This window comes from Diceros bicornis, chromosome 34 (genome assembly GCF_020826845.1).
Source record: "Diceros bicornis minor isolate mBicDic1 chromosome 34, mDicBic1.mat.cur, whole genome shotgun sequence".
Lineage (NCBI taxonomy): Eukaryota > Metazoa > Chordata > Mammalia > Perissodactyla > Rhinocerotidae > Diceros > Diceros bicornis.
In genome coordinates, this window is record NC_080773.1 from 37,830,073 (window position 1) to 37,857,410 (window position 27,338).

At 50.0% G+C, this 27,338-nt stretch overlaps 1 protein-coding gene across 1 annotated transcript; it reads left to right on the plus strand.

Annotated features, from left to right (window-relative positions):
- The first annotated feature begins 7,340 nt into the window (after positions 1–7,340).
- ZNF135 (zinc finger protein 135) lies at positions 7,341–17,119 on the plus strand. Its single transcript, XM_058530811.1, has 5 exons — positions 7,341–7,397; positions 7,576–7,737; positions 12,401–12,437; positions 12,955–13,050; positions 15,162–17,119. Exons 1-5 carry the CDS (start codon positions 7,341–7,343, stop codon positions 16,922–16,924), a joined length of 2,115 nt encoding a protein of 704 aa, XP_058386794.1. The 3' UTR covers positions 16,925–17,119.
- Positions 17,120–27,338: the final 10,219 nt, after the last annotated feature.

The following is a 27,338-nucleotide window of genomic DNA, read 5'->3' on the forward strand; positions in this document are numbered from 1 at the left end:
GATTGACTCTGAGGCTACCTAAGCAGAGACTTTCTCCTTTAAATCACCCATAAGTCGCCTTTCAACTTGAAGAGCCTTTGGACCTGCCCCAGCCCAGCCCACTGCTGCTTCTCCACCAAGCTGCCTCCTGCACCCTCCTCATGGCCTCTGTCCCCAGCACCCCTCCTGGCTGGGCAGGTCCCCTGCTGCATCCACACCAGGCAGCACTTGCCTTCTCAGACTCTCTCTAGCTGGACCTCACGGCTCTGCTCCCTGCCGCCTCTCTGCCTATCCTCGCAGTTCCCACTGGGGGCTTCTGGCTCTACCCGGGGCCTTAGTCTCTGATGGGCTCTGGCTCCCGTCCAAGCCGCCTTCTCATCCTGCTGAGGCCGAGCTTCTCCCTTGTAGCTCAGGGGGCAAGGTGGGGGCCCGGCCCCACAGTCAGCCCCTGAGCCTTCAGGTACAGCTCAGGTGATGGACAGGCTCGCCAAGACAACAGGATATGTGGACAGAGAACTCCGAGTCTCCCCATTTGCTGGGGGCCAGGGATTCATTCCACGCAGTTTTCATTACAGTCTGCATAAGACAGAGGCGCATTCAAGCTCTGTGGGGTGGTGAAGAATTGCATGAGTGGGCGCTGCTGCCCACGGGTGTCAGTCAGGCCCTGCAAACCCACCCTGGGGGGTCCCTCACTGCGTGGCCTTTGACCATCCTCATGCTCACAGCTCCTGAACCCCCAAGATGGGGTTCTCCGAAGATATCTGCCCGGGCATCCCACGGACCAAGTGTTCTCCAAAGACATCTGCCTGGTGTCCCTCTATCCTCCAACTGAGCTTGCCCAAAGATCTCATCTTCCCCTCTTGCAAGAGAAAACTACCCACCTCCCCTCAGGGGTTCCCTACCCGATCCAAGGCCTCAGGATCCCCAATGACACCCTGTTCTCTTGGTTCCTCTGCACTGTCCCCCAGCCTTCCTCTCAGCTCCTTCTCTTCCTTCTTTTCTTCATCTCTGGACGTCTGCAGCTGCCCCTGCGCGACTGCCCTCCATCCCATCCCCCCGCCTGCAGCTGCAGGGTTCATCTGAAACAGATACTGAAATGACATAAAGCCCAGCAGACCAGCTCTTCAGGCCCCTTCCTGCTTCAATAGCCCCAGCGCTGCGGGGAGAGGCCGGCCTCCGGAACCAGAACCCGCTCTGCCCCTGCCTGTCCCCACCCTGACTCCCCGCCCTGGGCCCCCTCCCGGCCCTGCTCTGCCCGGAACAGTCTTCACTGCAGCCTGCACCCAGCCAGAGTGGCCCTCCCGGGGTGAAGGGGTGAGCGGGGCGTGAGTGAAGAGGTGACCGCAGCCCCCGCCGAGCCGCCACAGGGCTGCAGATACCAGCCAGGGAAGCCTACTTGGACCTCTGAGGAGGCGGGCGGCCACCATGGAGGCCACCTTCACGGCTCTCTGCCTTGGCTGATCGGGGAGAGGATGTGGCGCATGGTCCTGGGCCTGGAGAGTCACTCCTCAGAATCACGGCAGCTGCTCCAATTCACCAAAGCTGCCAAACTGAGTTCTCTGCCCAGCCTGCCCGCAGTCCCAAGAAGCTGCCCAAGCTGCCGTGAGACAGAGCACCAGGCCCCTTCTCTTCTGCTCACTCTGAGCAGGCTTGGCTCACCCTCTGCCTTCCTCCGCCAGTGTCCCCTGCAGGACCCCAACACTCTACCAGCGGGACGCTGCCCAGCCTCCTCGTCTGTCCTCCGGCCCCGTCACAGAGCAGCTGCGGGGCCCAGTCCTGGGTGCCCTGGAGGACCAGAGCCACGCAGGCCACCCTCCTCCCCACGCCATCCAGGGCCTCCGGGGTCAGAGGAGGGCTGGGCACTGCTAGGTTTTGAGGTTCCCGAAAAGATTAAAAAAAAAAAAAAGGAAGAAATGTATCCAAAGGGCTGTATAAACATTGCAGTATATTTAAATGTATATCTTGAACAAATTAACTTTTTTAACAAAAAGGCAGTGTAATGCGGTTGTGCTATTCATGATATGATTACAGAATTCCTTCAAAGCTACACTGATTTGTAACGCGGCTGCTCACGGTGGGGCCCTGTCTTGGCCACACGGAGGTGACCTCTGTGCTCCAAGGAAGCCGAGCTGGGGCTAAGAAGGGCCCAGCCAGTGGTTACACCCTGGTGTGGAGGCAGGAGGGCAGCAGAGAGGTAGCCTTCAGCTCATCTTATTTGACTGGCAGAGTGTTTTCAAAACCTTTGAATTCCCTGCCAGCTTTTAAAAATCAAGAGATGTCACACAGATCTTTGGCTTCTTTTGAGAACTCCAGACCTGGGACACTGGGCTTACCTGTCCACAAGGCACTTCTTGGCTGGAGCCATTAGCATCCACCCCTGTAGAAAGAGCCCAGCCCCTGGGGGCATTTAAGTTTGTGAAAGTTGCCTGGGAAAAGACCAAGTATTAGAAGCCCAGAGGAAGGGGACAGAGAGCCAGTCCCAAGGGAGCTGGGCAGGCGCCGTCAGGGCTGGGCTTCGTCCTCACGGGCGGGCAAGTCTGGGGCGGCACCACCAACAGCTCACACCCAGGACTCTGCCCAGAACTTTTGGGAAAAGGCTTTCATCATGAGTAAAGTGTTCACACCTTTTGATTCAGTAAAAGGAAATTGGGGGGAAAGAGCATACGTTTTGTGGAAGAAAAGGTTAACAGAAAAAAAATTAAGTATTTTGTTGCCTTTGGGTTTGAGGGTGAGGGAACTGATAATTGACATTTTATGACTGATTATTTTATGTACATTTTAAAGCCTTCTTCCTGCAGTAGAGAGAAGAGCAGGTGGACTTTCAGTACAACAATCACAAATGTGGGCCCTTCCGGTCTTTCGGGTCAGGTACGGACCCCCTTAGAGAAAAGCCAACAGGCCTGCCTTTGCTCTGTTGACATCAGTGCATTCTGACTTGGAGCCACCTATCTGATCTCTTCATAGCAACCACTGGTTTAGGGCTTTTGAAATTTGAAGTCTTTCACTCATATGTGAACCAGCCATATCTTTCAAGTGTCTATGTGTGTGTAAAGAAAATGTAACCAGCTAGGTTTTTTCCTAACATCAGAAGTCTTATTATCTTCTCTGCTGTTTTCGGAGTTGGCGTTGTTTCAAAGAAATAATTGTTTCAGTCAAAAAGAAAAATACCCACATCTTGAAACTTTTTCTCAGGTTTAAAGCCAGCACACAAGCCCCGGCTTGCGTTGTTTCTTAAAAGGGCAAACGCACATGGCGCAGCCTGGGTTTTCTTAGATTCTTTCGACTCACTGCTCCATGGACCTTCCAGGGACATCGGTTAAAGTGAGTCCAGATCCAGTACACACCATTCCAGGTGGTGCATGTCCGCACTTCGTACGCTGTTTGCTCTGCACCCTAGACCTAGCGCCTGGCAGGCCTTAGTCAATGTTCAGCAAATGACAAACTCACCCAGTGAGGGCACACCAGCTTTGAATATTATGCTGCTGTTCAAATGCACAATTTTGACAATTACCTAGCCATGTATTAAGTAGTTTTAAAAAGTTAAAGTGTCTAGCAAGTGTTGTTTCTTATAAGCATGTACTGAAACCTGGGAACTGTCCAAGGCTGGGTCAGCGCAGCAAAATGTAAACGGCTCTTGCGTTTGGAATCTTAGTGAATGTTTTTGTTTTAATTTTTTTGTGTGTTTTTTTAAACAGTGGTTTGTTTTACAACAATAAAGTTTACGGTACAGTTTTCAATATTAAAGCAGCGTGAGTTGTGCCGGAGAACTCACCTGGACGCTCACAATATTCTCCTCACTGGCCTCTGGCGTTCTTCCAGCACACCCAGGCCTTTCCACCCCGGCATTGCCCGTGCTGTGTCCTGTCTGGGAGACTTCCCAGGATCTTCCCACTGCCCCTGCTCAACGTCCTCCCTCACTCTCCCCGGCTACTCTGTCTAAATTAGTCCCCCAGTCAGTCACCTGTCGTAAGAGCGCGGAGGCGACGTTCGCAAGGACCCTCAAGCAGCAGGCGGGCAGAGAATATTTATGAAGGTGACACGCATGCACGTCAGAACTCGAATTCCTGCCCGGAATAATACGACGCGCCGAGGCAGATGCGCACAAGACCCGCGTGAGTTGTAGTTCGGCGCCCTCCCGCGCAGGCGCAGTCCTGCCAGCGGCGGACATGCCTTTTGTCCTGTCATTAGACGAGGGAGTGCGATGTAGGAAGGTTTCGGGGGCGGCGAGGATGGGGCCGGCAGAGTCTGAGTGGCCGAGCTCGGATCCGACCCCAGCAGCTCGGCCCCCGGGCGGGGGCGGGGCGAGCACAGAAGCGCCCGGAAGCGCGCGCGCCGCCTTCAGGGAGATGTAGTTTGGCAGGTGCAGCCCGAGTTGATGGTGGCCGCGGCCTCAGTGCTGCCCTCTAGCGGGTGAGTGGGGTCGGGAAGGGGAGGGGAGGCTGAGCCTGGTGGGAGTCCGCGAGGCCGCGCTCAGATTCCGAGCCTGGCTGCTGCGGTTCGAGTCCCGGGCGGGGGCGGACCGAGCCCGGAGTAAACGGAAGTGAGCGCGCGGCCTTCTGGAAGATGTAGTTCGGCGTCTGCCTGTGCAGCCGCATTGCCGGCTGGTGGCGGCCGCGGTCTTTGTCCTGCCGTCCGGCGAGTAAGTGGGATTAGGGGTGGCCGGGCCGCGGGAGGCCGAGCCAGGCAGGAATCTGGGGTCTTCTCTGGGGCTCCTGCCAGGGTGTGTCTCCAGCTACGGGCGTCTGTGGCGAGTCGCCTTTGCTGCTTTGGGCTGGGGCCGGTCGCCTCGGGGCGGTGGGGGCGGGGCCGAGTGGGCGGGGCCCGGGTTTGGTGGGGCTCGGGGTCCGAAAGGAGGGTTGGGGTAGGGTGGGGTCCTGGCTTTGGCGGAAGGGGTCAGGGTCTCGTGGCTTGGGGGCACAGTCGGAGAGACAGCCGGCCAGACCTTCAAACACTGGAGCCGGCCTGACCTGCATCCCTCCGCTGCTTCGGTGGGACGTCCGGGGTTTGGAGGGTGGGGAAGGCCGAGGCCCCACCACGGAGTCATCTCCGGAGCCTCACCTTCCTAAGGGGGCCTCTGTCCCTACAGGGTGAAGGCGAGGAAGACCAAAAGCACAAGCTTTTAATCCCAGGCGCCTGGGACCCAGAAAACAGATTCATAATATTAAGCTTTTACTTGGCATTGACTGCGTGTCAGGCACCATCCGGGCTCTTTCATTAATTCAGCAAACATATATTTAGATGTCCTGGGGGCTAGGCCCCGTCTTATGCCCAAGAGCCTCTGTGGAGACCCCAACATTGTCTCTGACCCCTGGAGCCCACAGGGTTTCAGGGAGATGATAAGAAACCTGTAAACACATGGCTGAACAAGGTAACTGCCAGCCTGGAAACTTCAGTGAAGACAGCGGGCACAGCAGGGCTGGGCAGATTCGGAGATGCACAGGCACAGAGAGCCAGGGGCACACGTCCTGCCGTTGGCCTGTTTCGTTTTGGGCAGCTGGCCAAGGATTAGCTTATAAACCCCGGGAGGGCCCTGCGTGTAGTGGGCGCTAAGGAGGTGCTCACGAAGCAGGGGCTTCCCTCCTGCGCAGTCACCTCATGGGGGACCACTGCCTGCACCCTTTGCAGCCCTTTCACCCTTCAGTTCCTGTCATCTCCGTGCTGGGTCACAGCCCTCATGGGAGAGGGAAACCAAGGCACACCAAACCGTGCCCAGGGACCCCAGAACTGTCTGGCTTTGTGTCATAGTAACAGAAACAGTCCTCACCCTGAAATCATCTGTGCCGCTGGAGGCGTGCCCCTTGCCCACCCTGGCCCTCCATTTCCCTGTCTGCAGTGTGGGGTGGGAGAGTCTGAGATCATCCTTCAACAGTGCCCGGAATAGCACCCGGAATGGCACTGGGCACACCGCAGGCGCTCGGAAAATGCCAGCCCGAGGTTTCACTGCGGCTGAGTTTGGCCTGGGTGCTGGGCTCCAGGCTCTTCCTCCTCCCTGCACACAGGGCTTCCAGGGCGGGGGTTTCGGTCACCACAGCGCCTGCCCAGCCTCTCACTTCCCCTTTCCCCCCAGAACTGCCTGCAGAGGAGCCAGCTGTTCCCGTAAGAGGCGAGAGGAGGAGGGAATGACCGCTGGTCTCCTCGCTGCCGGGGTCCCGGTGAGTACACCGCCACCCTCAGGCCCTGACCTGTGTTCCCACTGGGCTGGTTCTGGCCTCAGGACCTTTGCCCTCACTCTGCCCCCTGCCAGGACTGTGCTTTAGCCAGCTCCTCGTCCTTCTCCAGATCTCACACCTCACCTCCTCTAAGAGGACCTCCCGGATTTCCCCACCTGCCCCATGCTCCCTAGTAGACATCGCTCATCCGTCCCACTGATGTGTCTGGCACTTTCTCGCTCTCTTCATCCAGTCACTTGACAGACATGTCCTGAGCAGCTGCCAGGAACCAGGCACCATTCCAGGCACTGTGGGTGCAGGACAGACAGGAGTAGCAGAAGTTGCCATCCCTGTGGGCCTCACAGTCTATGAGGAAAGTAAATATGCCAAGTGTTGTGCAGGGAAACGAGGCCCACAAGAGGATGGGCTTGGGGACCAGGCATTAACCAGCACAGCCCGGGAGGCCTCCTTGAGGAGGTGGCCCCCAAGCAGAAACCTGCAGGAAAGGACGGGGTAGGTTGAGGCCCACAGAAAGAATGTTTCAGGCAGAGGGAGCAGCATGAGCAAAGGCCCAGAGGTGGGACCACGCCAGGCACTTTCCGTGAAGGGCAGGCACACGTGTAGCAGGAAGAGTGAGAACAAGGCCTGCTAGGTCAGCTGCCTGGGGCCAGGGCCCTTGGGAAGCAGTTCTGGCTGTTTTTGCCACGTACAAAGGCCAGCACACAGCAGGTGCTCAGTGAAGGGGTGGAACGATGAATGTTCTGAACCCTGTGGTCAGTGCTGGACACATGTCACCCTCTTGAACCCCCACATCAGCCCCATGCGATGGGAACAAGGAGGAAACCAAGGCACAGAGGGGCTCACCCATGAGGCCCCCAGCTGGGAGTGGCTGAGCCCGGCCTGAGCTCAGGACGCCGCCGGCTCAGACCCTCTGCCCCTGGGCTGCCCCGTGCCCGGTCACCTCCTGCCGTGGTGGCTCTTCGGATCCCTGCTGGCCACTCCAGTGGCGCCTCCCTTTTCTCCAGGGCACTGGCCCTGCTGGGGTCTTCGGTCTGGTCTGCCAGCTTCGCCTGGTCTGCCAGGCGCCACGAGCCCGGCGTGGCTCGTTTACACAGCACCCTGCGCTCAGTAGGACTCCGCAGATAACCACCGAGCAAGACCTGCCGAGTCTGGAAAACGTGGAGGAAACAGGCAGACAAGAGAAAGCCTGCCATGCCCGCACACCTGTCTGAGTGGCTCCCGCGGTACAGCAGCCACTGCACCGGGCGGGCACGCGCTCCCCGGGGGCGCCTCCCCTCCAGGGCCTGACAGACACAGGGACCAGGGCAGGGACGGGGGTAGGGACCAGGGCAGGGGTAGGGGCAGGGCAGGGGCAGGGGCAGGGTCGGGGCAGGGAGGTGCAGAGCAGTGAAAAGATGCACCTGGGTCCAAGGCCCGGTCTTGACAGCGTTCCCCCAGAAGCCTGGTTCATGCCCTCTGGCCCTGGTCGCCCTCCTCGGGTGGCAGAAGTTCCAGCAGAGGCCGAGTCCGCCTGTTGGGCCTGGTCCGGGACCTGGGGCCCCCTGTGCCCCTGACTCCCCATCATGCATCCGTGACCCCCAGGATCAAGGTGAGACCGTCAACCTGGCCTCCGCCCCCTGGCCGGCCACAGCCCTCGGTCCAGTGAAATGAAAAGCCCTCCGTGGCGGGAGTCTGCGCCCGACCCTCGTGCATGGAATAAAATCCTGAAGCCCCAACCAGTGACGGGAGAACCGCCTCCTGGGGGACCCTCAGAAAACATGGCTGGCGTGGGACCCGCCCCGAGAACCACCTCACACCCCCAGAACCCTCCCCACCTTTCTCTGAGGGTCATGTTTCTGCCCCAATTTTTAAATGTCCAAAAGTAAAGACTAGGAAGCGGTCCCGGGGGTCCTGCCACCAGAGACCCCCACCCTTGTCCTTGGCCCCTCTTCTTTTACTCAGGCACCATCTGCACAGTGTCATTTCCGTGAGTGTGAGGCTAGGTGACTGTATGGACACCAGTGGACACTCCACTTGAGGTGTCCCCGGGCCCCCTCGTTCCCCTGCCTCAGTTGACGCTGCTGTGACATCTCGGGTCCTGTGTTTGTCCAGGAGGAACCAGAAGGGAGGCTGGACTCCTTACCTGCCCGAGAGGCCCAGAAACCCCACTTCAGCCCCCGGGCCTGTTCAGGCTCGGCCGCCGGGCCAGTAGGCCAGCGCTGGGCCCAGACACCGGGGTGGGCATCCTGGCGCAGCCCTCTCCTCACTGGGTGATTACATGCGACTTGGTTGGCGTCGTGGGGTGAACAGCGGGTGGATGTGGTCCCCAGGCTGTGGGGTTGTTAAGTGAGCAATCCTGTGTGTCTCCACACAGTGCCCGGCACAGACCAGGTGCCATCTATGTGTTTGCTCTGAATTTTTTTTTTAACTTTCAGAAATTTAAAGTTCTTAGTTTTGTATCAAAAACCTGAAATTTTCCATGGTGATTTCTAGCTTGATGAGTTGGCTGGTTTATTTTTGGAGGCCACACAGTACACCTAGTGATGTTCTCTTTATAAAAATGTCAGACAATGTTTAGAAAGTCCCCCTGCTTCCCAGCACCGCCCCCCTGCCAGGCTTCTGTCTAAAGCTGCCCCTGGTGTCGCCTCTGTGCGCCTCCTTTCCCCTGTGTTTATATGTGCTTTTTCTGACATATGGGCATGGAGCTTTGTTTCACTTCATTTTACATAAATAGTACTGTGCTGGGGACGTCCCACAATTCGGGATTTCTCTATCTGGAAGGCTGTTCCCGTCTTATGCTGGGCAGGTTTCTCCTGTGTGGGTGAACCTGGCTGGTCTGGCTGCTCCCCCGCTGGTGGTGTCCAGCTTGCCCGTTATGCGCCAGGTTCTTGGGGGGAGGGGGGGGGTGGAATTGCTGGAGTAACAAACATATGCGTTTAAAAAGAGCTGTTGATTGTGAAAGTACTTCCTGCCTCTGTCCTCACCCCTCCTCCTGTCTGAAGGGCAGGGTCTCTGTCCTTTTGTTTGCCTTTGCTTACTGGTTCGTCAGCGCTTTACAAGGCCACCAATCCTTTTCATTTATGTTGCAAATACTTATTCTGCTGTCATCGGTCCTCTGCTGTCATCGGTGGCTCGTGATGACTTTTATCATCCAGAAGTCATTAATTTTGATTGCTAAATGTATTATTTTCCTATTGATTCTGTAACAAATCCCAACAAATTTGGTAGCTTAAAACCACACACGTTTATTATTTTATAGTTCTGGAGATCAGAAATCTGAAATGGGTTTCACTGCTCTAAAATCAAGGTGTCAGCAGGGCTGTGTTCCTTGTCTAGAGGAGAGTCCACTTCCTTGCCTTTTCCAGCTTCTAGAGGCCACTTGTGTTGCTGGGCTCCCGGCCCCCTTCCATCTTCAAAGCTAGCACTGGCCAGTTGAGTCTTCCTTACGTCTCATTCCAGTGACACTGACTTTTCTGCCTCCTCTGCCCCTGTGATTATATTGGGCACCAGAATATTCCAGGATAATCTTCTTATTTTAAGATTGGCTGATTAGCAACCTTAATTCCATCTTGCCATGTAATCCAGGGATTAGGACGTGAACATTTTTGGGGAGACGCTATTCTGTCTGTTACACTCATTTTTCCTCTTTCTGACTTTTAGTGTTTCATATCTTATCTGTGAGGACTTTATCTGTCCCAGGGTTATTAAACTAATGGCCTATACTGCTCCAACTTTTTCCGTTTTTACATTCAGCTCTTTAAGATTTCTGAAATTTATTTTTATTTACAGTATGAGGTAGGGATCAAGTGATTTTTTACTCCCTAAACAGACGGCCAGTTGACCCAACACGTCCACTGATTTGAAATTCTCCCACGACCACACTGACTTGCCTCTTATACGTGGGTCTTCCTATACTTGAATTTCATTTACATAGGGAACAAATTCTGAATACATTCACACAGGTGCAACCCTTGGACTCGCCACCTGCTGGCTTTATAACTTTGGGCAAGACACGTACGCTCCCCCAGCCTCTGTGAAACGGGCTCGCAGTGGCATGAACCTCTCACGAGGTTGCTGAGATTAAATGTGATGAAGTATCGGTCCAGGGCCTGGCATGTGTGACGTGGGAGGTGCTTTTACTGGGTTGGTTTTTAAATCTTCTGTAACTCATCTAGAATATATTCCAGGATGTGGGAGATTTTCCCCCCATGTGGCTAAACAGTTATCACCGGTATGTTACCTGAGCGATCTTTCTCTTCCTAACTAATTTTGGTTCCTTCTTTCCTATATTAGCACTTGGTTTTAAGCTGAGCTGTTTTGTTGAGCTCCTCTTTCCCTGCCCACTGCACAGGTTTTAGTTATTGTCGTTTTCTTGTATATATTCTTATGTTTAGTGAAGCTTAGCCCCCTCTAATAATCCTCAACTGCTGTAGCCCAGTGCTCAGCCCGTCATACATGCTCTGTATACATCAGCCTATGTCACCTTTACTCCCATTTGGCCAGACACAGGGGCCACTGTCCCCGCCCTGCCAAATCCAGACACAAACCCAGGGGCGGGTAGAGACCAGGCAGGTCACCCAGATGAAGGAGGCACCTCCAGCGTGGGCAGCAGGGAGGAGCTGCCTTCCATTCTCTGAGGAAATGGGCTCCCTTCTGGCTCTTGTCTGTCACTCAGCATTTGATTGCTGTGGTTGGCTTCTCTCTTGTTGATTTGTAGGTGCTTTTTATGTATTAAGGAAAGAAATTAGTACCCCAGGTTCATCACACATTGCACATATATTTCCTAGTTGGCCATTTGTTCTTCAGATTTGTTTATGGTGGTTTTGGCAGTGCATACTTTTTTACTTAGTTGAATATCTCAACTCTTTCTTGGAGAGGAGTGTGGTAATCAGAATTCTTAGGTGGCCCCCAGATTTCCTGCCCCCCAGTGTACATGCCCTGCAGAGTCCCTGGAACCTGTTACTAGGATGAGATGGCACTCCTGTGACTGCTTTACATTGTGTAACACAACTGGCCTGAGGACAGGGAGGTAGTCCGGGTGGACCTGACCTAATCAGAGCGTTTTCCCTGGCTGGTTGCAGGCGAGGAGGTTGGAGATATGCATTTGGTTGCCCAGAAGAAAGCAAATATCCATGTTATAAGCTGTCATGGAGAGGGGCGGCTTCTAGGAGCTCAGAGTGACCTCTGGCCAACAGCTCACAGGAAAACAGGGACCTCAGTCCTACAGCCTCAAGGAACTGATTTCTGTCAGCAACAAGAATGCTTCCCCAGAGCTTCCGGACGAGAACACAGTCTGGCTGACACCTTGATTTTGGTCCTATGAGACCCGAGCGGAGAACTCAGCCGTGCCCTGTTGGAGTTCTGTCCTGCGGAACTATGAGATAATAAATGGGTGTTGCTTTAAGACACTAACTTTGGGGTAATTTGTGACACATCAATGGATAACGAATACAGGAGGAAGGGAACATGTGGGTTTTGTGTCATGCTTAGAAAGATCGTCTCCACCCCAAGATTTTTCCTTTAATCTCTTTTTTTCAAGAGCTTTGTGTCATTCGTTATGTATCTTGGACCCGTCAGGATGTTATTTTGGCCACAAGGGTGAGGCAGGGATCTAACCTGACAGTTTTCCAGGTGCTCCCTTCCCCCGCTGCCCAGACACAGCTGCCACTCCGAGGGACCTCCCACACAAGACAGTTCCTGGTGACCCCAGCATGCCCAGGACTGTCCCCTTCATTGTTGACTCCTCAGCAGCGTTTCTTACTTCAAGAGACTTTTCTCCAGCCAAACTGCTGGAAGACGGGGTGTGTCTTCTTACATCCTAAGATTCCCCCTTCCTCCAGAGCCCCCAGGCCACACAGGAAAAGCCTGACCCAAATCCCTAGGCCTGGGAAGACCCCCTCCCACCCAGCTGCTCCCACCAGCAGCCAGTGCCATGCTCAGCCTGGTGGAGGGCACTCATGTGTGGTGTTTCAGGAGCAAGTGACCTTTGAGGACGTGGTTGTGGACTTCACCCGGGAGGAGTGGGGGCAACTGGAGCCTGCCCAGAGGACCCTGTACTGCGATGTGATGCTGGAGACCTTCGGTCTCCTAGTCTCTGTGGCCCACACCCATGCCCCTGATGGTCTGCCCCCGGCACAGGCTCTGAGTCTCCTGGGTTAAAAGTGGGGGTAGGTCTAGGCCTTAAAAGCAAATACGTGGGGTGTGTCTTGGACTTCAGGGACCTGTTTTAGTGTAGGGAATATCAGTTAGGATGTGTTTGGTCCAATTTACAGATCCTTCCAGAAAATGCCAGAAGCAGAAAACCATTGGGTAAGAGGGGTGTCCTGGGCCCCATGACCACAGAATCCCAGGGTAGGCCTGGGTCGTGGCCTTGTGATGCTGTCAGGAGCCCGTCCCTCTGCACCTCCTTCTGCCTCCATTCTCAGGTGGGCCCCTCTGCAGGTGACAAGACAGCTGCCGGGGTCCCTCTCCTGGGTCCGAGAGCAGCGGAAGAGGCAGGGTCTGTGTCCTGGGCCCCCATTGAAGATGCCTGGGTCGTCTTGGTTTGACAGCCAGGTCCCTGCCACGCTGGTCATTGTTGCCAGCACGTGGGGGAGGAAGCAGAGCTCTGATTGGCTATGCCTGGGCCACATGTCCACCCCGGGGCCAGGGGTGGGGTCAGGGATGAGAGTGGGAGAGCAGGTCCCCAAGGAATGTCAGGGGCTGTCACCACAGCAACTGTGGCCTCTCGGGGCCCCCAGCCCTTGGGTCCTGGGAGACTGAGGGTGGAGTGGGCAGAGGGCTGGAAGGGACACAAGTACTGACTCCGCAGGTCTCCCCCGAGCAGGACACTGGCTCCTGAAGCCAGACGTCGTCTCCCAGCTGGAGCAGGCAGTGGAGCCGTGGGCAGTGGACAAGGGCGTTCCCCGAGGTGTGTGCCCAGGTGAGGTGAGAGCCCTGAGGCCGAGGGCTGCCCCCCAGCCCCAGGTTCTCTCCATACCTGCTCTCTGATTCTGCAGAGCAAACTGACTTTCAGTGAACACTCACCACGCACCCCTCTTGCCGTGAGTGTGATGAGTGCCCATCGTCACTGAATTTACGTTCTTGGTGAGGGAAAGGGGCACACAATAATTGCTAAAATAGTAATAACAACAGTTAACACGATGAGTACAGATTGTGAGGAAGGCTAAGAAAATGAAAGCAGGTGCTGCGGTGGAGACCAGGGCTGGGAGGACTTGAGCAGAGACATGAGGGCTCGCCTTCCCAAGGGGGTGACATGTGAGCTGAAGCCTGAACAATGAGAACAGTGCAGCCATGAAACCATCTGGGAGGACAGAATTCCAGGCAGAGGAACTGAAGTGCAAAGGCCCTGAGGTGGTGGAGCAGTCAGCTCTTGCCGTGTAAAAAACACTCTAGCCTCAGTGGTTTAGACAAAAGACTCATTAATGACTCGTGATCTGTGGGTCACTGAATCCCGGCTGGGCTCTGCTCTGTACCTATAGGTTGGCTGGGAGGTTCTGCTCGTCATACCTCTTGTCCATCTCCTGAGACCTCAGGCAACTCTGCAGGAAGTGGGGGTCCTGGCCCTCTGGTAGGCGGTTGCCCACTGGCATCAGGCTCTGACCCGTCGCCAGGGCCCGAGAAGGATGGCCAGTGTGTGGGAGGGGGTCCCCAGGTCTCCCCAGCCTCAAATAATAACCAGCCCTTACCCAGTATATTAGCTTCCTGTAGCTGCTGTGATAAATTACCAGGAACTCCGTGGCTTAAAGCAACTCAGCTTACCTTATGGGTCAGGAGTCCAGAATAGGTCTTGCTGGGCTACAATCACAGTGTCAGCAGGGCAGCATTCCTTCTGGAGGGTCTGGGGAGAATCCGTTCCCTTTCATTTTCCAGCTTCTAGAGGCCGCCCACATTCTTTGACTCATGGCCTTGTCCATCTTCACGGTCAGCAATGGCTGGTCACGTCGTCTCCCATCGTGTCACTCTGACCCTCCTGCCTCCCTCTTTCACATTTAAGAACCTTGTGATTATGTCAGATCCACCCCGCTAATCCAAGGTCATCTCAGATGATTAGCTAATGTCACATGAGTAGCAACCTCAGTTCCTCCTTGACATGCAAGGACAGCGTATTCCCGGGTTCAGGGATTTGGACGTGCCAGCCACACCTGGCTTGACCTTCTTTTTTATTCTTAACTTTTCAGTAGATTGTAACATAAATGGGAAAGGTGCCCACATCTTTCCTTTAGGCCAGTGCTGTGTTGGGTGGGGGCAGCATGCTCTGGGCCATGGCTGCGCAGACAGGGCTGGGTACCAGGCACAAAGGCTGTCTTGCCAGGAAGAAGGCAGAGGGAGCACATTTGTTTGTTAACTCAGCATGTCTGTTGACCTCTGCTGGGGTCTGGGGGTATGGTGGTGGCCAAGGTGGACAGAAGCCCCACCCTTGGGGAGCCCTGGCATTAGTGAGACAGGCGCAATAAACCAGATCCAAGTCCTCTGATGCCCCACAGGTCGTCTCTCCATGCTCCTAGTGCTGGCATCTCAGCTGTCTCCAGTCTGGGGGAGCTGATGGTTTCTCTACGTCTGGGTGAGGAGGCACATCAGTGAGAGGCCGCCGAGAAGAACCCAGATCTGAGTAGGGGAAGGCTGGCTGGCAGGCCTTCCCCAGGTGGCGGCTTTTCCTCTCATCACCACCTGGCACGGTGGAGGCGGCTTTAGCCTGAGCCTGGCCATCACTCTGCTTTTTCCAAGCCTGGGGCATCTGTTGATGATTTCCCTGAAGGCTCTCTCTCTCCTCAGCACCCTCTCCCCACCTTCATTCTCTCTGCTCCTCTCGCAAACCTCACCCCCCATGTACAGCTCCCGCACCCTGGTCATTCTCTCTGCTTCCCTCTCCTGTTCCTTCCCTGACATGCAAAACCGTGTTTTTAAATGGTAAAAGCCACTTGTGCCTTGAACCTTTCAAAACCATCAGTTTATCCTTCCATCAGCCCACCCACCACAAATTCTTCCCCCAGAACTGGGATTAAGGGACATTCTGTGTTTTGTTTCTTTCAGACTTGGAAACTAGACCCAAAACCAAACTGTCAGCTCCAAAACAAGACATCACTGAAGAAATACCCAATAGGGTCCTGGTAGAAAGGCTCTTCTGGGATAGTCTGTGGTGCCCTGAGCAGGGAGATGCCGAGGGCCACTGGGAACAGAGTCATGAGAGCCTAGATGGCTGTGTGGTGCAGGCGGCCTTCACACCTGAGGAGATGCCCTTTCAGGAGCAGCAGGAGGGGAATGCGCTTGGGGAAAACAGCGGTCTGAGCCCCAGCCTCCTAACTCAGCCAATGACTCCTGAAAGACAAGGCCCCCACATGTGGGGGACACATGGAAAGAGGGAGAATCTGGACTCAAAGTTAAATGCCCAACAGAAAACCTATGCAAGAGAGAAACCCTACGAGTGTCAGGAATGTGGAAAGGCCTTTAGTCACAGCTCAGCACTCATCGAACACCACCGAACACACACGGGAGAGAGACCTTATCAATGTCACGAATGCAGAAAAGGTTTCCGAAACAGCTCGGCACTTACAAAACACCAGAGAATCCATACTGGTGAGAAACCTTATAAGTGCACTCAGTGTGGGAGGACCTTCAACCAGATCGCCCCACTGATCCAGCACCAGAGAACTCACACTGGCGAGAAGCCCTACGAGTGCAGTGAATGTGGGAAATCCTTCAGTTTTAGGTCCTCCTTCAGCCAGCACGAGCGGACACACACAGGCGAGAAGCCCTACGAGTGCAACGAGTGCGGGAAAGCCTTCCGGCAGAGCATCCACCTCACCCAGCACCTGCGCATCCACACTGGGGAGAAACCCTATCAGTGTGGAGAGTGCGGCAAGGCCTTCAGCCACAGCTCCTCCTTGGCCAAACACCAGCGGATCCACACCGGGGAGAAGCCCTATGAGTGCCACGAGTGTGGCAAAGCCTTCACCCAGATCACACCGCTGATTCAGCATCAGAGGACGCACACGGGAGAGAAGCCCTATGAGTGTAATGAGTGCGGGAAGGCCTTCAGCCAGAGCACACTCTTGACGGAGCATCGGAGGATTCACACAGGAGAGAAGCCCTATGGGTGCAATGAGTGTGGGAAAACTTTCAGTCACAGCTCGTCACTCAGCCAGCATGAGCGGACGCACACAGGAGAGAAACCCTACGAGTGCAGCCAGTGCGGGAAGGCCTTCCGGCAGAGCACACACCTCACTCAGCATCAGAGAATCCACACGGGGGAGAAGCCCTATGAGTGTGGTGACTGCGGCAAGGCCTTCAGTCATAGCTCCTCGCTAACTAAGCATCAGCGAATCCACACCGGGGAGAAGCCCTATGAATGTAATGCCTGTGGCAGAGCCTTCAGCCAGCTTGCCCCCCTCATTCAGCACCAGAGGATCCACACAGGAGAAAAACCCTACGAATGTACCAAGTGTGGCAGAGCCTTCAGCCAGAGCTCCCTTCTCATAGAGCACCAGAGGATTCACACCAAGGAAAAGCCCTATGGGTGCAACGAATGTGGGAAATCCTTCAGTCACAGCTCATCGCTCAGCCAGCACGAAAGGACACACACGGGGGAAAAGCCCTACGAGTGTCAGGACTGTGGAAAATCCTTCAGGCAGAGCACCCACCTGACTCAGCACCGGAGGATCCACACAGGAGAGAAGCCGTATGAGTGCAGGGACTGTGGGAAAGCCTTCACACACAGCTCCTCCCTCACCAAGCACCAGAGAACTCATACTGGGTTAGACCCGCTCGACATGTGCGACGACACGGGAAAGTCTTAAGCCATCGCTCATCCCTTACTAGACTTGACCCAATGATACTCATGAGAAAAATATTATACACAAGCTTTCATACTCAACACACTCCTCAGACACCCTCAGAGTTCATACTGAGGGAAATGATGGTAGGGATACTGAGCTCTATGTAGTCTATCCCTGGATATCAGGTCATCCAAATAGCAGGGACATGTGCAATCAATGTGGCCACAAATGCTACATCATAGAACCTACAAAAGAGAGAAATGGAAAAAATGTAGTGGATCCGGGGATGGCATCTGTCCAAGGATTCACCATATTCCAAACCAGAGATTTTCAAAGTGGTGAGAAACCCAACAAATGCCTTTCATATAAAAGAACCAAATGCAGCCAGAATTTATCATTACTGCACATTACATTCTTAGGGGGGAAAGTGCTTATGAATGGTGCAAGTTGACTCTGATAAACTCTACAAACAATATGGCAGAGTGTTCCAGACATGAGTGGCATCTTTATGGAATCACCATGGATACTCATCTGTCAGTACAAAGTTTTCTGATTTGTGTGTAAATTGTTTGATCAAGGTACATGGCAACCAGTCTCACAGATTTGAATTCCATATGACAGAGTATCCGTGTACTATAAGCAGATTTTAAATTAGTTATCTGCATTATTTTGCAATAAATTATATGCAATGGGATTGAAAAGATTGGTATAGGAAGACTTGAAATGTAAAGCCACTTCCGTGGAATCTTGCAGATTCTGAGATGGCTTTTGCTGCTCTGTTCTTGCCATCAGTTTCTCTACAGGACTCATAGGCATTAGGAACACAGATGTTGCTGTTTCACAAGAGGAGGAAGATTTTTCCTTTGGTAAGCCACCATCTTATGAGCAATAGCACCTCCACATGGGAACCTGATGTTTTGCAAGATTTATCTCTTTTGAGAAATGTACAAGTTATCTTCTATTGAACTGTTTTTCATTGATTCTTCATCCTGGTGTTTAATAAGCTTTTGTTTTTATATAATTTAACTTGAAGGTCCATAGTATTTCATTGAACCCTGAACCCACTAACGGCAGTCTCCCTGACAACCATGACTCTTAAACAGTGACTTGCTACCCTCATTAGAACCCATATTTAAATTGTATTGGCTGGTTTCAGTCACCAGCCATCAGCCAGGGTTATGTCAATTAATTTGATTTTCCTAATCACAATGCTAGGATATAAGTTCCCAGTTAACTTGAAATTTCTCCCTGGGGGGAACCACGTTGCAAATAGTCTTCCAGCACTGTTCCTCAGTATGCCTGTGGAGAGCCTCCTCTTTTTTGGGATTAATTTCAGAATCATTTAAAAGCCACTTAAGAAAATCCGTAAATAGTGCCTAGCAGCACTCTCCAGTAGAAACAATGCAAGCTACATCGGTAACTTTAAATACTGTAATAGTCCCATTTAAAAGAGCAAGAAGTGGGCCGGCCCTGTGGCTTAGCGGTTAAGTGCGCAAGCTCCGCTACTGGTGGCCCATGTTTGGATCCCGGGCATGCACCGACGCACCGCTTCTCCTGCCATGCTGAGGCAGCATCCCACATACAGCAACTAGCAGGATGTGCAACTATGACATACAACTATCTACTGGGGCTTTGGGGGAAAAAAGGAGGAGGATTGGCAACAGATGTTAGCTCAGAGCCGGTCTTCCTTGGCAAAAAGAGGAGGATTAGCGTGGATGTTAGCTCAGGGCTGATCTTCCTCACACACACACAAAAAAAAAAAAAAAAGAGCAAGAAGAAACAGGTGAAATTAATTTAATATTGGTCCCTGTATATCCCAAATGTTAACCATTTTGACATGTTGCCAATATAAAATATCACAGAGATGTTATGTTTTCTTTCCGTACACTACGTCTTTGAAATCCAGTGTGTATTTCACATTTGCAGCACATCTCAGTTCACTGTAGCCACGTTTCAAGTGCTCATTTGCCACGTGTAGCCAGTGGCTGCACTGAAAGGGCAGCTCAGGAGCCTTGGTCCTTTGGTCAGCTGTTCTGTCCTGCCTCCTTTATTACGTCTCTTCCCTCTCTCCCTGTGCTTCTCCTTGTGTAGCTTCTTGTTCTCAAGGAAACCAGATTTGCTGGGAAAATCAGCTTCTTTAAGTAAATGGCATGACAGGCTCCTCTCCCTAAATCCAGTGTAGAAAATACACAATGCCGGCTGTGCATATTTCAGGCTTTCTAGGAATGTTATTCTTATCATAGAACATTACGTTTGGAAAAGATGTTAAGACTCCTCTATTCCAATTCAGTTCAGTAAAAATGGAACCCAACCACATGCTGTTGCCGTCCTGTGAAAATGGCAGATGACTGGGAAACTGAGTCATGCACACTCCTGCCTTCCCACTCTGCCCCTCCTCATCCACCCCTGCAATGACAGGAAGAGGAATACAGCAGGGAGTTGAGAGCCATGGAGAGGTGCCACAGTATCGCTTCTACCCTAAACCAGCAACAAGAGTCCCTGCTGAAGAGTGTCAGGAAAACTGCAGGGCAAGTGCACTCCTGACCCCAGAGGACCTGACAGACTTGGATAGCTGCTGATAGGTCTTAATTATTGACACAAAAATAAAATACCAACCAGGAAAAGCGAAGGGAGTGGACAGAGGTTAAGCTGAAGAATGGGATAGGGTTCTGAGGCTAGGTCAGAAAAGGCCATGCAGTTTCCTCTGTTCACTGGAACCCTCGTGCTTGGAGTCCTGAGATGCCATGTTAGAAGTCCAGCTACCCAGAAGCTGCCATGCTGTGAGGATGCCCAAGCCACACAGGCTCCGCTTAGGGGCTCCAGGCAGCAGTCTTAGTCTCTGAGGCCTCCCAGCTTCATTGGGCATGTATGTGAACAAGTCTTAAGATGACTCCAACCTCTCAGATTTCAAAGTATCTCAGCCTTCAAGTTCCAAGCTGAGGCCCCAAACATGGTGGGAGCAGAGACAAGCCATCCCTGTTGTGGGCTTTCCAAATTACTGACCCACTGAATCTGTGAGCAAAACAAATGGTAGTGTTGCATTCTGCAAGGTGGTGGGGTGATTTGTTACACAGCACTAGTAACTAATACACTCTGGGAGAGTTTTAATACAAATACAATTGGGTTACTCCTGCCTCATCCCCTCTGGTGGCTTCCTACCACTCTCCAGATGAAAAGGAAATCCTGACCCTGGCAGACAAGGTGCTGCAGGATTGGGCATCTGCCTGCTTTTGGGTTTTGGTCTACCACAGATCTCTGTGTGTCGGCCACCTAGACCTGGTTTGTTTTTCTGAACTAGTGTCTCTCACAGTGGGATTGATGGCTTTTGTCATCAGAAGCACCAGGATGCTGATTATAAATGCAAATTCCTGGGCCCTGCACCAGAACAAATGAGTCCAAATCCTCGGGGTGGATAATGATGCTGACTCTTGAATCCTCTGTAGTATGAGGGTCCCTGCTCTAAACACAATGTGCCGCCTTTCTCAGGGCTGGCGGAAATACCCTTTCTGCTTCTTTAACGGACCACTCCCTCCATCTGTCAACTGGTTAATGCCCACTTTTCCTCCCATCTCAGACCCAGGACCTCTGCCTCAGGGAACACTTTCCAGAAACTTTGTAAGACATATGACAATCATTATTTGTCTGCTCTTTGGCTTAAAGTCTAGCACTCTCAGCAGACTCAGAGGGCAGGGAGCATCCTCTCTGACCCCCTTTCTCCCTCCCATGCAGCCGAGTGACTCAGTAAAAATGACTCCCCATTTACAGGGTTTCCTCTTTGGCTCATGCTGGTCATGGCAACACCATCTTTCTGGTGAGTGACTGGTTCAGGGACCCAGGCTGCAGCCAATCAGAGCAAGGCATTCCCTTGGTGACTGTGGTGTCCAGGGGTGAAACTGTGGCTTAGGTTGGTTCAATGAGACAAAGGGGAACATCTCATTTTTCGGCAAGGAGAGGCTGTCTTCCTCTGGACATAAACAAGGAAGCATATCTCTTAAGTATGAGGAGAACCATCCCGAAGAAAAAGTCAACTCAAAGAAGACAGCAGAGCGCAGAGTCAACTAGAATTCAAGCAGAGCCCCAGTGGCCTCACCCTGGAGCTCACCTCCTCCTGGTCTTCCTGTTGGGGAAAATAAAAAATATCCTCAAGGCATCGGAAATTTTGAGTTGGATTTCCAGTGACTGGCAGCCAAGAACATGCATTTTGGGTGGGAGATTCATAGAGAGTGGAGAAATAACTGACCTTCCCGGTATGTTTCTGATTCTCTCAGGCAGCAACTATTTATAGAGCACCAACTATAGGCCAGGCACAACTCCAGACCCTGGAATGATACACCAGGCAATAAAACTGATGAAACTTCTTGGCCTCAGGAGCTTACATTTTGGTGGAAGAGATGGAAAATAAAGAGAAATGAGTAAGTTGTAGGCACATTACACAGTAAGTGTTATGGAGAAAAAATAAAGCAAGGAAGGGAAATACAAAGTCCCCTGGACTTTTCAGTTACACGACCCAACAATTTCCCTTTTGGCTTAGCCTCACTGCAAGTAACAGAAAATCCAACCCCAATTAAAGAAACACAACTGATAAATTACCTGCTTCTCAGGATGCAGTGATAATTAAATGAGCTCATGGAATACCAAAGCATGCTGCAAAGTATAAAGGGAATGTAAAACATCCATTTGTTTGCATCACTCATAAAACCATCATCCCTATTAAATGTTAAAACAAAAGAGACCCTTTTCTGAAGAGCCCCTATACATTCTAATGCACCCATATTTTATATTGGCACATAGAAATATATGTATCTTATATAGTCATATATAGAGAAAGAGTCATATATAGAGAAAGCTTTTGCTGTCTTCAGGAGAGGCCAAGAGTGAGACCAGCAAACCACACATTGTTCCCTCTCACCCACATCTGAACCCAGTGAATCAGATTTCTGCTGGGAGGCCTTCCTGCCTTCCATGGCTGCTCTGCACATTACTGTCGCCCACTCATGCCCAAGTCATTTTTATTTTAGGAGAGCAGGTCTTTAAGAGAAGGCTCTAGACTTTGCTGTCCAAGAGGAATTAATTTATTTATTCTCCCCTTTAAAGGGTATTAAGAGCCCAACCCAGAGTTAAACAAGTATGAACTGCACAGAAGGTGCCTCTGGCCTCATGGAGGTTGCAGGCCAGTGGGCGGGACAGGCAATCAAGGTCATTAGAAGATAAACAGGGTAAATCAGAGTAGAGAGAAGGAGACAAGGTAAAGATTGGCCAGAGATAAAAATAACGCCAGCATTATCGTGTGTGGTGGATTGAGGGGCGGGCGGGGTGGCATATTAAAACCAAGGCTTCATCGCATGACAATGAAGAGCAACAAGGCTACTGTTTATAAATCACTTCCTTTCTTTTATTCCCCAAACTCAGAATGATTAAGAGAAAATTATCATGGACACAACTTAGGAGATAAAAAGTTATACCATAATAAAATCTAAAATCAAGGAACTTCATGGGACCAAACAATTCCACTCCAGTTTTTAAAAATTTCTTGTATTCATTATTCTCAAAAGTTTTTTCTGTGTTGAACAGTTAATATGCAATCTTAATATATGCCTCCTATTGCATGGAAATGGGCCAGGTTTTCAGAAGCAAAAAGGAATATAAACAGCATCTAAAACTTGATTAGGGGCAGGCCGAGTCGCATAGTGGTTAAATTCGAGCACTCTGCTTCGGTGGCCTGGGATTCGCAGGTTCAGATCCCAAGCCCAGACCTATGCACTACTCATCAAGCCATGCTATGGCGGCGTCCCACATACAAAATAGAGGAAGATAGGCACAGATGTTAGCTCAGGGACGATCTTCCTCAGCAAAAGGAGGAAAGATTGGCAACAGATGTTAGCTCAGGGCCACTCTTCCTCACCAAAAAAAATTTTTTTAATTAAAAAAAACTTGATTAAATGTTAGACTACAGCAGTGGAATTTGAAAGTATAATGCACTGTGTTAATACTCCAACTCATGGAACTGGAACATAGAAGAAGAAATTTTTCACTTTAATCATTTTCTGAATAGCTCAATTTAGAATAATGAAAGTAACTAGAGAGTTGAGTTAATCTTTTATAAGGTTGCAATGATTAAAAAAAAACGCACTGTATAATTAAAATTGTACTATCCAATCCAAGGTGAAATCTTTTAATCTTTAGATAGCATGAAAAAATAAGGCCCAGCATTTAAACAATCCTTTTTAAAAATAGACTGGTGGGGCCGGCCCCGTGGCTTGGCAGTTGAGTGCGCGCACTCTGCTGCTGGCGGCCGGGGTTCGGATCCCAGGCACGCACCGGTGCGCCGCTTCTCCGGCCATGCTGGGGCCGTGTCCCACATACAGCAACTAGAAGGATGTGCAGCTATGGTATACAACTATCTACTGGGGCTTTGGGGGGAAAAATAAATAAATAAATAAAATCTTTAAAAATAGACTGGTACTGTGAGATATTGCTAATATGTACTTATGGTGATGGGTGCAACAAATATAAAATATCACTAGATCAGGGACTTGAATGCACTTTTGCTTACTGAATATAGACTAAAAGAGAGGAAAATATATTTAAAAGAAATATGAGAAAAGAAAATGTGAAAGTTTTACAGATAGAGGTATGGAATGTTATGTTTAATGTTGATGTTATGGAGTGACAAAATGGCTTTCTTGCACTCAAAGCTCCTCGCTTATTTAAAATTTTTATGAGATATTAAGACTTATAAAGTATGACTATAAAACTAATCTTTCTTAACGTAAACACTAAATGAGTGTTATAGCCTCAAAATAGCTAAGTTAAGGCTTCCCACTAATTCCAGTGATACAGCTTTTATGCAAAACATTTTTAGAACTCCAGTTTTCAAATCTGTATTTAAATCTACATTCACTTTTTAAATATACTTAATGATGATCATTTTTTCCCTTTTAGAATTTAGCTGATTTGAGGAGGAAAACTTATTCGGAACAATAACAGTGGTGAAAAGGGGGGACAGTTTTTGCCCATTTTAAGTGCAGCAGTGAAACATACAAAATAAAACAGATTTTTAAGACTAACTCAAAAAGAAATTCCAAAATACAAATTTGAATAATAGCATTACTAGTTTAAGTGTCTAGCAAAAGAACTGAATCTGACAAATAAAAGTCTGGTATTTATGTTTTCAAATATTCTCTTTACAGTCACACTTTAAATAAAGCAATACACGAGGTCCCCATATTTTAGAATCATAATTTTTAACTACCATCACTTACTTCATTTAATTGTTAAGTTTAAAACTGTGTGCCATGGTATCTACGTTGAAATTCAAACCATTTTGAAATGTGACAGATGAACTTCATGCCAGTTGGCAACAGTTCTGGTGCTAAAAACTGGGGTGGTTTCTTATGTTTATGTAACCTGCTTGTATTAAATCCCTCTTCCAAGAGGATCTTCCTAAGACAACTGCCATCATCATTTACCCTTAACGTCTACAACCTGTGACATCAGATTTTTAAAGGGCTTCATGTGAACTATGATACTATAATTTTTCCAAGAATTCAAAAAAGAATAGTAAAATTATATGTTCATGTACTAATTCTGTTCAGAAAAATAAGCCAGGAAAAGTTGATGGTATTCATTAGGTTTTAACTGAATGGAGCAGTTCCTTATAGTATCAACTGTATAATAAGGAAATAAAACACTAACTTAATGTGTATTCAGTTTAAATGGTTATGTTTTTTAAATTTCCAAGAAAAATAAACAACTTTGTACACTTAAAGATTTTTTCCAACAGCTTTTTGTCTTCAATATCTTAATGTGGATCTTAACTCTTACCAAAAAAGGAAGTAGCAAAAACAACCTTCTAGCACAAACACTTTTTTAATGAATAACGGTAGCCTAAAACTTAATATTTTTATAAAGTATTATAATATTGTTTTGTGGAAATAAAATTCTCATTGAATGCAAATAAATAATAAAACCAGGGCTCCGGGGCAAGCCTCTCTGAAAAGGTGTACAAACCGCAAGTGCAGAGGCCCTTAAGCAGGAACAACTGGAGAGATCTCTCCAGTCCCAAGGGCCTTGGTGACAAGCTGGGGAAAACCAGACCTACCCGTCCAACAGTCTCACTCTGAGGGCAGAGTAGCCACTCCCGGAAACTGCAACCCGGAACCTTCTGCTGCAGAAGCCCCGCCCCTTTCCCCACACTTCCGGGATGCCATCTTCTGGCTGGGAGAGTTTCCCAGACAGCTGCCCCGTCGTGAGTGGCCCGTGTCTCAGGAGCCCAACTCTCAGGAGAGACTGTTTTGTCAGCTAGAGGCTGGAGCTAGAGAGCTGGTTGTTTCACTGAGACTTCTGGGAACTGTCCTTTCTGTCACCTCGGGTTCTCGCGGGTTGAGTCCTGGGCTATGTTATGATTTGAGGCTCGGGTTTTATGGATTTGCCATGAAGTTGAAGAAGCTGAAACTCCACTGTCTTTCACTCTCTTGCACCCCTTCCAAGGCCAAACACCTAATTTTATCTTAGAATTCTTTTCAATTCTTCTTCCTGAAGAGGGATTCCTCAGTCGTGTGAGCTTCAGGCCCAATTAATCTGGATTGAGCCCTGGATCCACTAACCCCATTCCTGGGACTTCTGCACAGATATGGGAAAGACAGAGCCCAACACTTCCAAGGGCAGTGGATCTCCATCTCTGCTGGAATGAAAACCATCTGAAGGTGGAAGTTGTTAAACCTGAGATTCTCCTTTGGTCGGTCTGAGGTGGGTTCCAGAATCTGTACACCAAGGCATCAGGTGATTATGGAACAGGTGATCTGAAGGCCTCACCTTGAGGAACAGGGACAGGATGCATCAAGTACGAATTCTGCTCAAGCTTCCCCAAGTGGTTCCACTGCAGAATCCCAATGTTCTCAAGTGTGGACCTGTCCTAGGAGTCTCACAGGGGTGAGGGAACAGCTTGAGCCTTGACTTTTCCTTGGACTCAGAAGGCAGAAAGGAGGACCTTTCTCCACATCAGAAACACACCAGTCCATCTTGTTATACCAGCTGCCTGAATGAAGAAAGTCCACAATGTCTTCCCACAACTCACTCACTCATTCACACTCACTCATTCATTCACTTATTCAGGATACTCGAGACACACACACTTATGATGAGAATGCTCACAAATTGTTATGCACCAAACATATACATACCAAAATCTTATACACAGAAAAATGACTGGAAGGATATATATACATATACTGAGATGTCAAAAGTAATAGTTCTCATGAGTTGGGAGCCTAGGAAATTCTTTCCCCTCCATGTCTGTGTTTCTTAAGTTTTTCATAATTGGAAGAATTCTTTGCAAAATGGTGAAAAATGAATTTTAGTATAAAATCCCTGTAAATAAAGAATTTTCAAGGGAATTCAAAAAACAAAAATAAATGTAGTTGTAATTCCATGACCCTAATGCAACTACTATTTTCACCTTTACACTTTCTCTGATTTACCATGTCCACCATGTTTTACAGTTACGATAGAATAAATCTTTGTATTCTACTTCTTGAGCTACACTTAAAAATTATTCTTCCATGTTGCTACATAGTCTTAATTATCATTAATGCCTTCTTATTTTTCCTTTGAATGGCTCTATCAAGATTTAAGTCATCGTTCTTCTGTAATTGAGTATTTAACTCTTTGCAAATGGGCATTCTAGTCACTTGTTATATTTTACTTTTAATATCCCACCTAGGTCTAGAAAGGATTTCAGCCTCTCAATATATGTAGCTTTCTGCTTTGTTTTCATTAATTCTTTAAGAAAAATCACCATGCCTGAAATTGAAGGCTAAAGGACCATAAATGTGAATGGTTCATAATGCAAGTGGGCTGTTTGCCTTCCAAAATAGTTGCACTGGTTGACCCTGATTTACAAAACTCTCCTCAACCCAGAGAATGATGGTGGGTATTTATTAGTCTGCTCGGTCTACCATAACAAAATACCACAGGCTGAGTGGCTTAAACACAGTTCTGGAGGCTGGAAGTCCAAGATCACGGTGCTGACAGGGTTGGTTTCTGGTGAGACCTCTCTTCCTGGCTTGTAGATAGCCACCTTCTCACTGTGTCCTTGCATGGCCTTTCCTTTGTGCACATGCATTGAGAGAGAGCAATCTCTTCTGTCTCTTCCTTTTCTTATAAGGACATCAGTCCTATGGAATTAAAGTCCACCCTTATAACCTCATCTAACCTTAATTACCTCCCTAAAGGCCCTATCTCCAAATACAGTCACACTGGGGGTTAGAGCTTTAACGTATGAATCGGGGAGGGGGACAATGTAACTCAGTCCACGGAGGGTATTTAAGCATCTTCTTCCTATTGAAGTTTATCGCCATCTTTCCAGGTTTCCATCTGCGTGATTTACCTTTCCCTACCCTTTTGAACACGGCCACCCTCTGACACCCTGCATGAA

Bases quoted from the DNA above. Each gene is read 5' to 3' on its own strand.
- ZNF135 (XM_058530811.1), top strand. From the start codon at position 7,341: ATGCCCGCACACCTGTCTGAGTGGCTCCCGCGGTACAGCAGCCACTGC. The intron at 7,398-7,575 runs GCACGCGCTCCC...CGGTCTTGACAG, and splicing joins GCAGCCACTGCACCGGGCGG to CGTTCCCCCAGAAGCCTGGT. The intron at 12,438-12,954 runs GTAAGAGGGGTG...TCCCCCGAGCAG, and splicing joins CAGAAGCAGAAAACCATTGG to GACACTGGCTCCTGAAGCCA.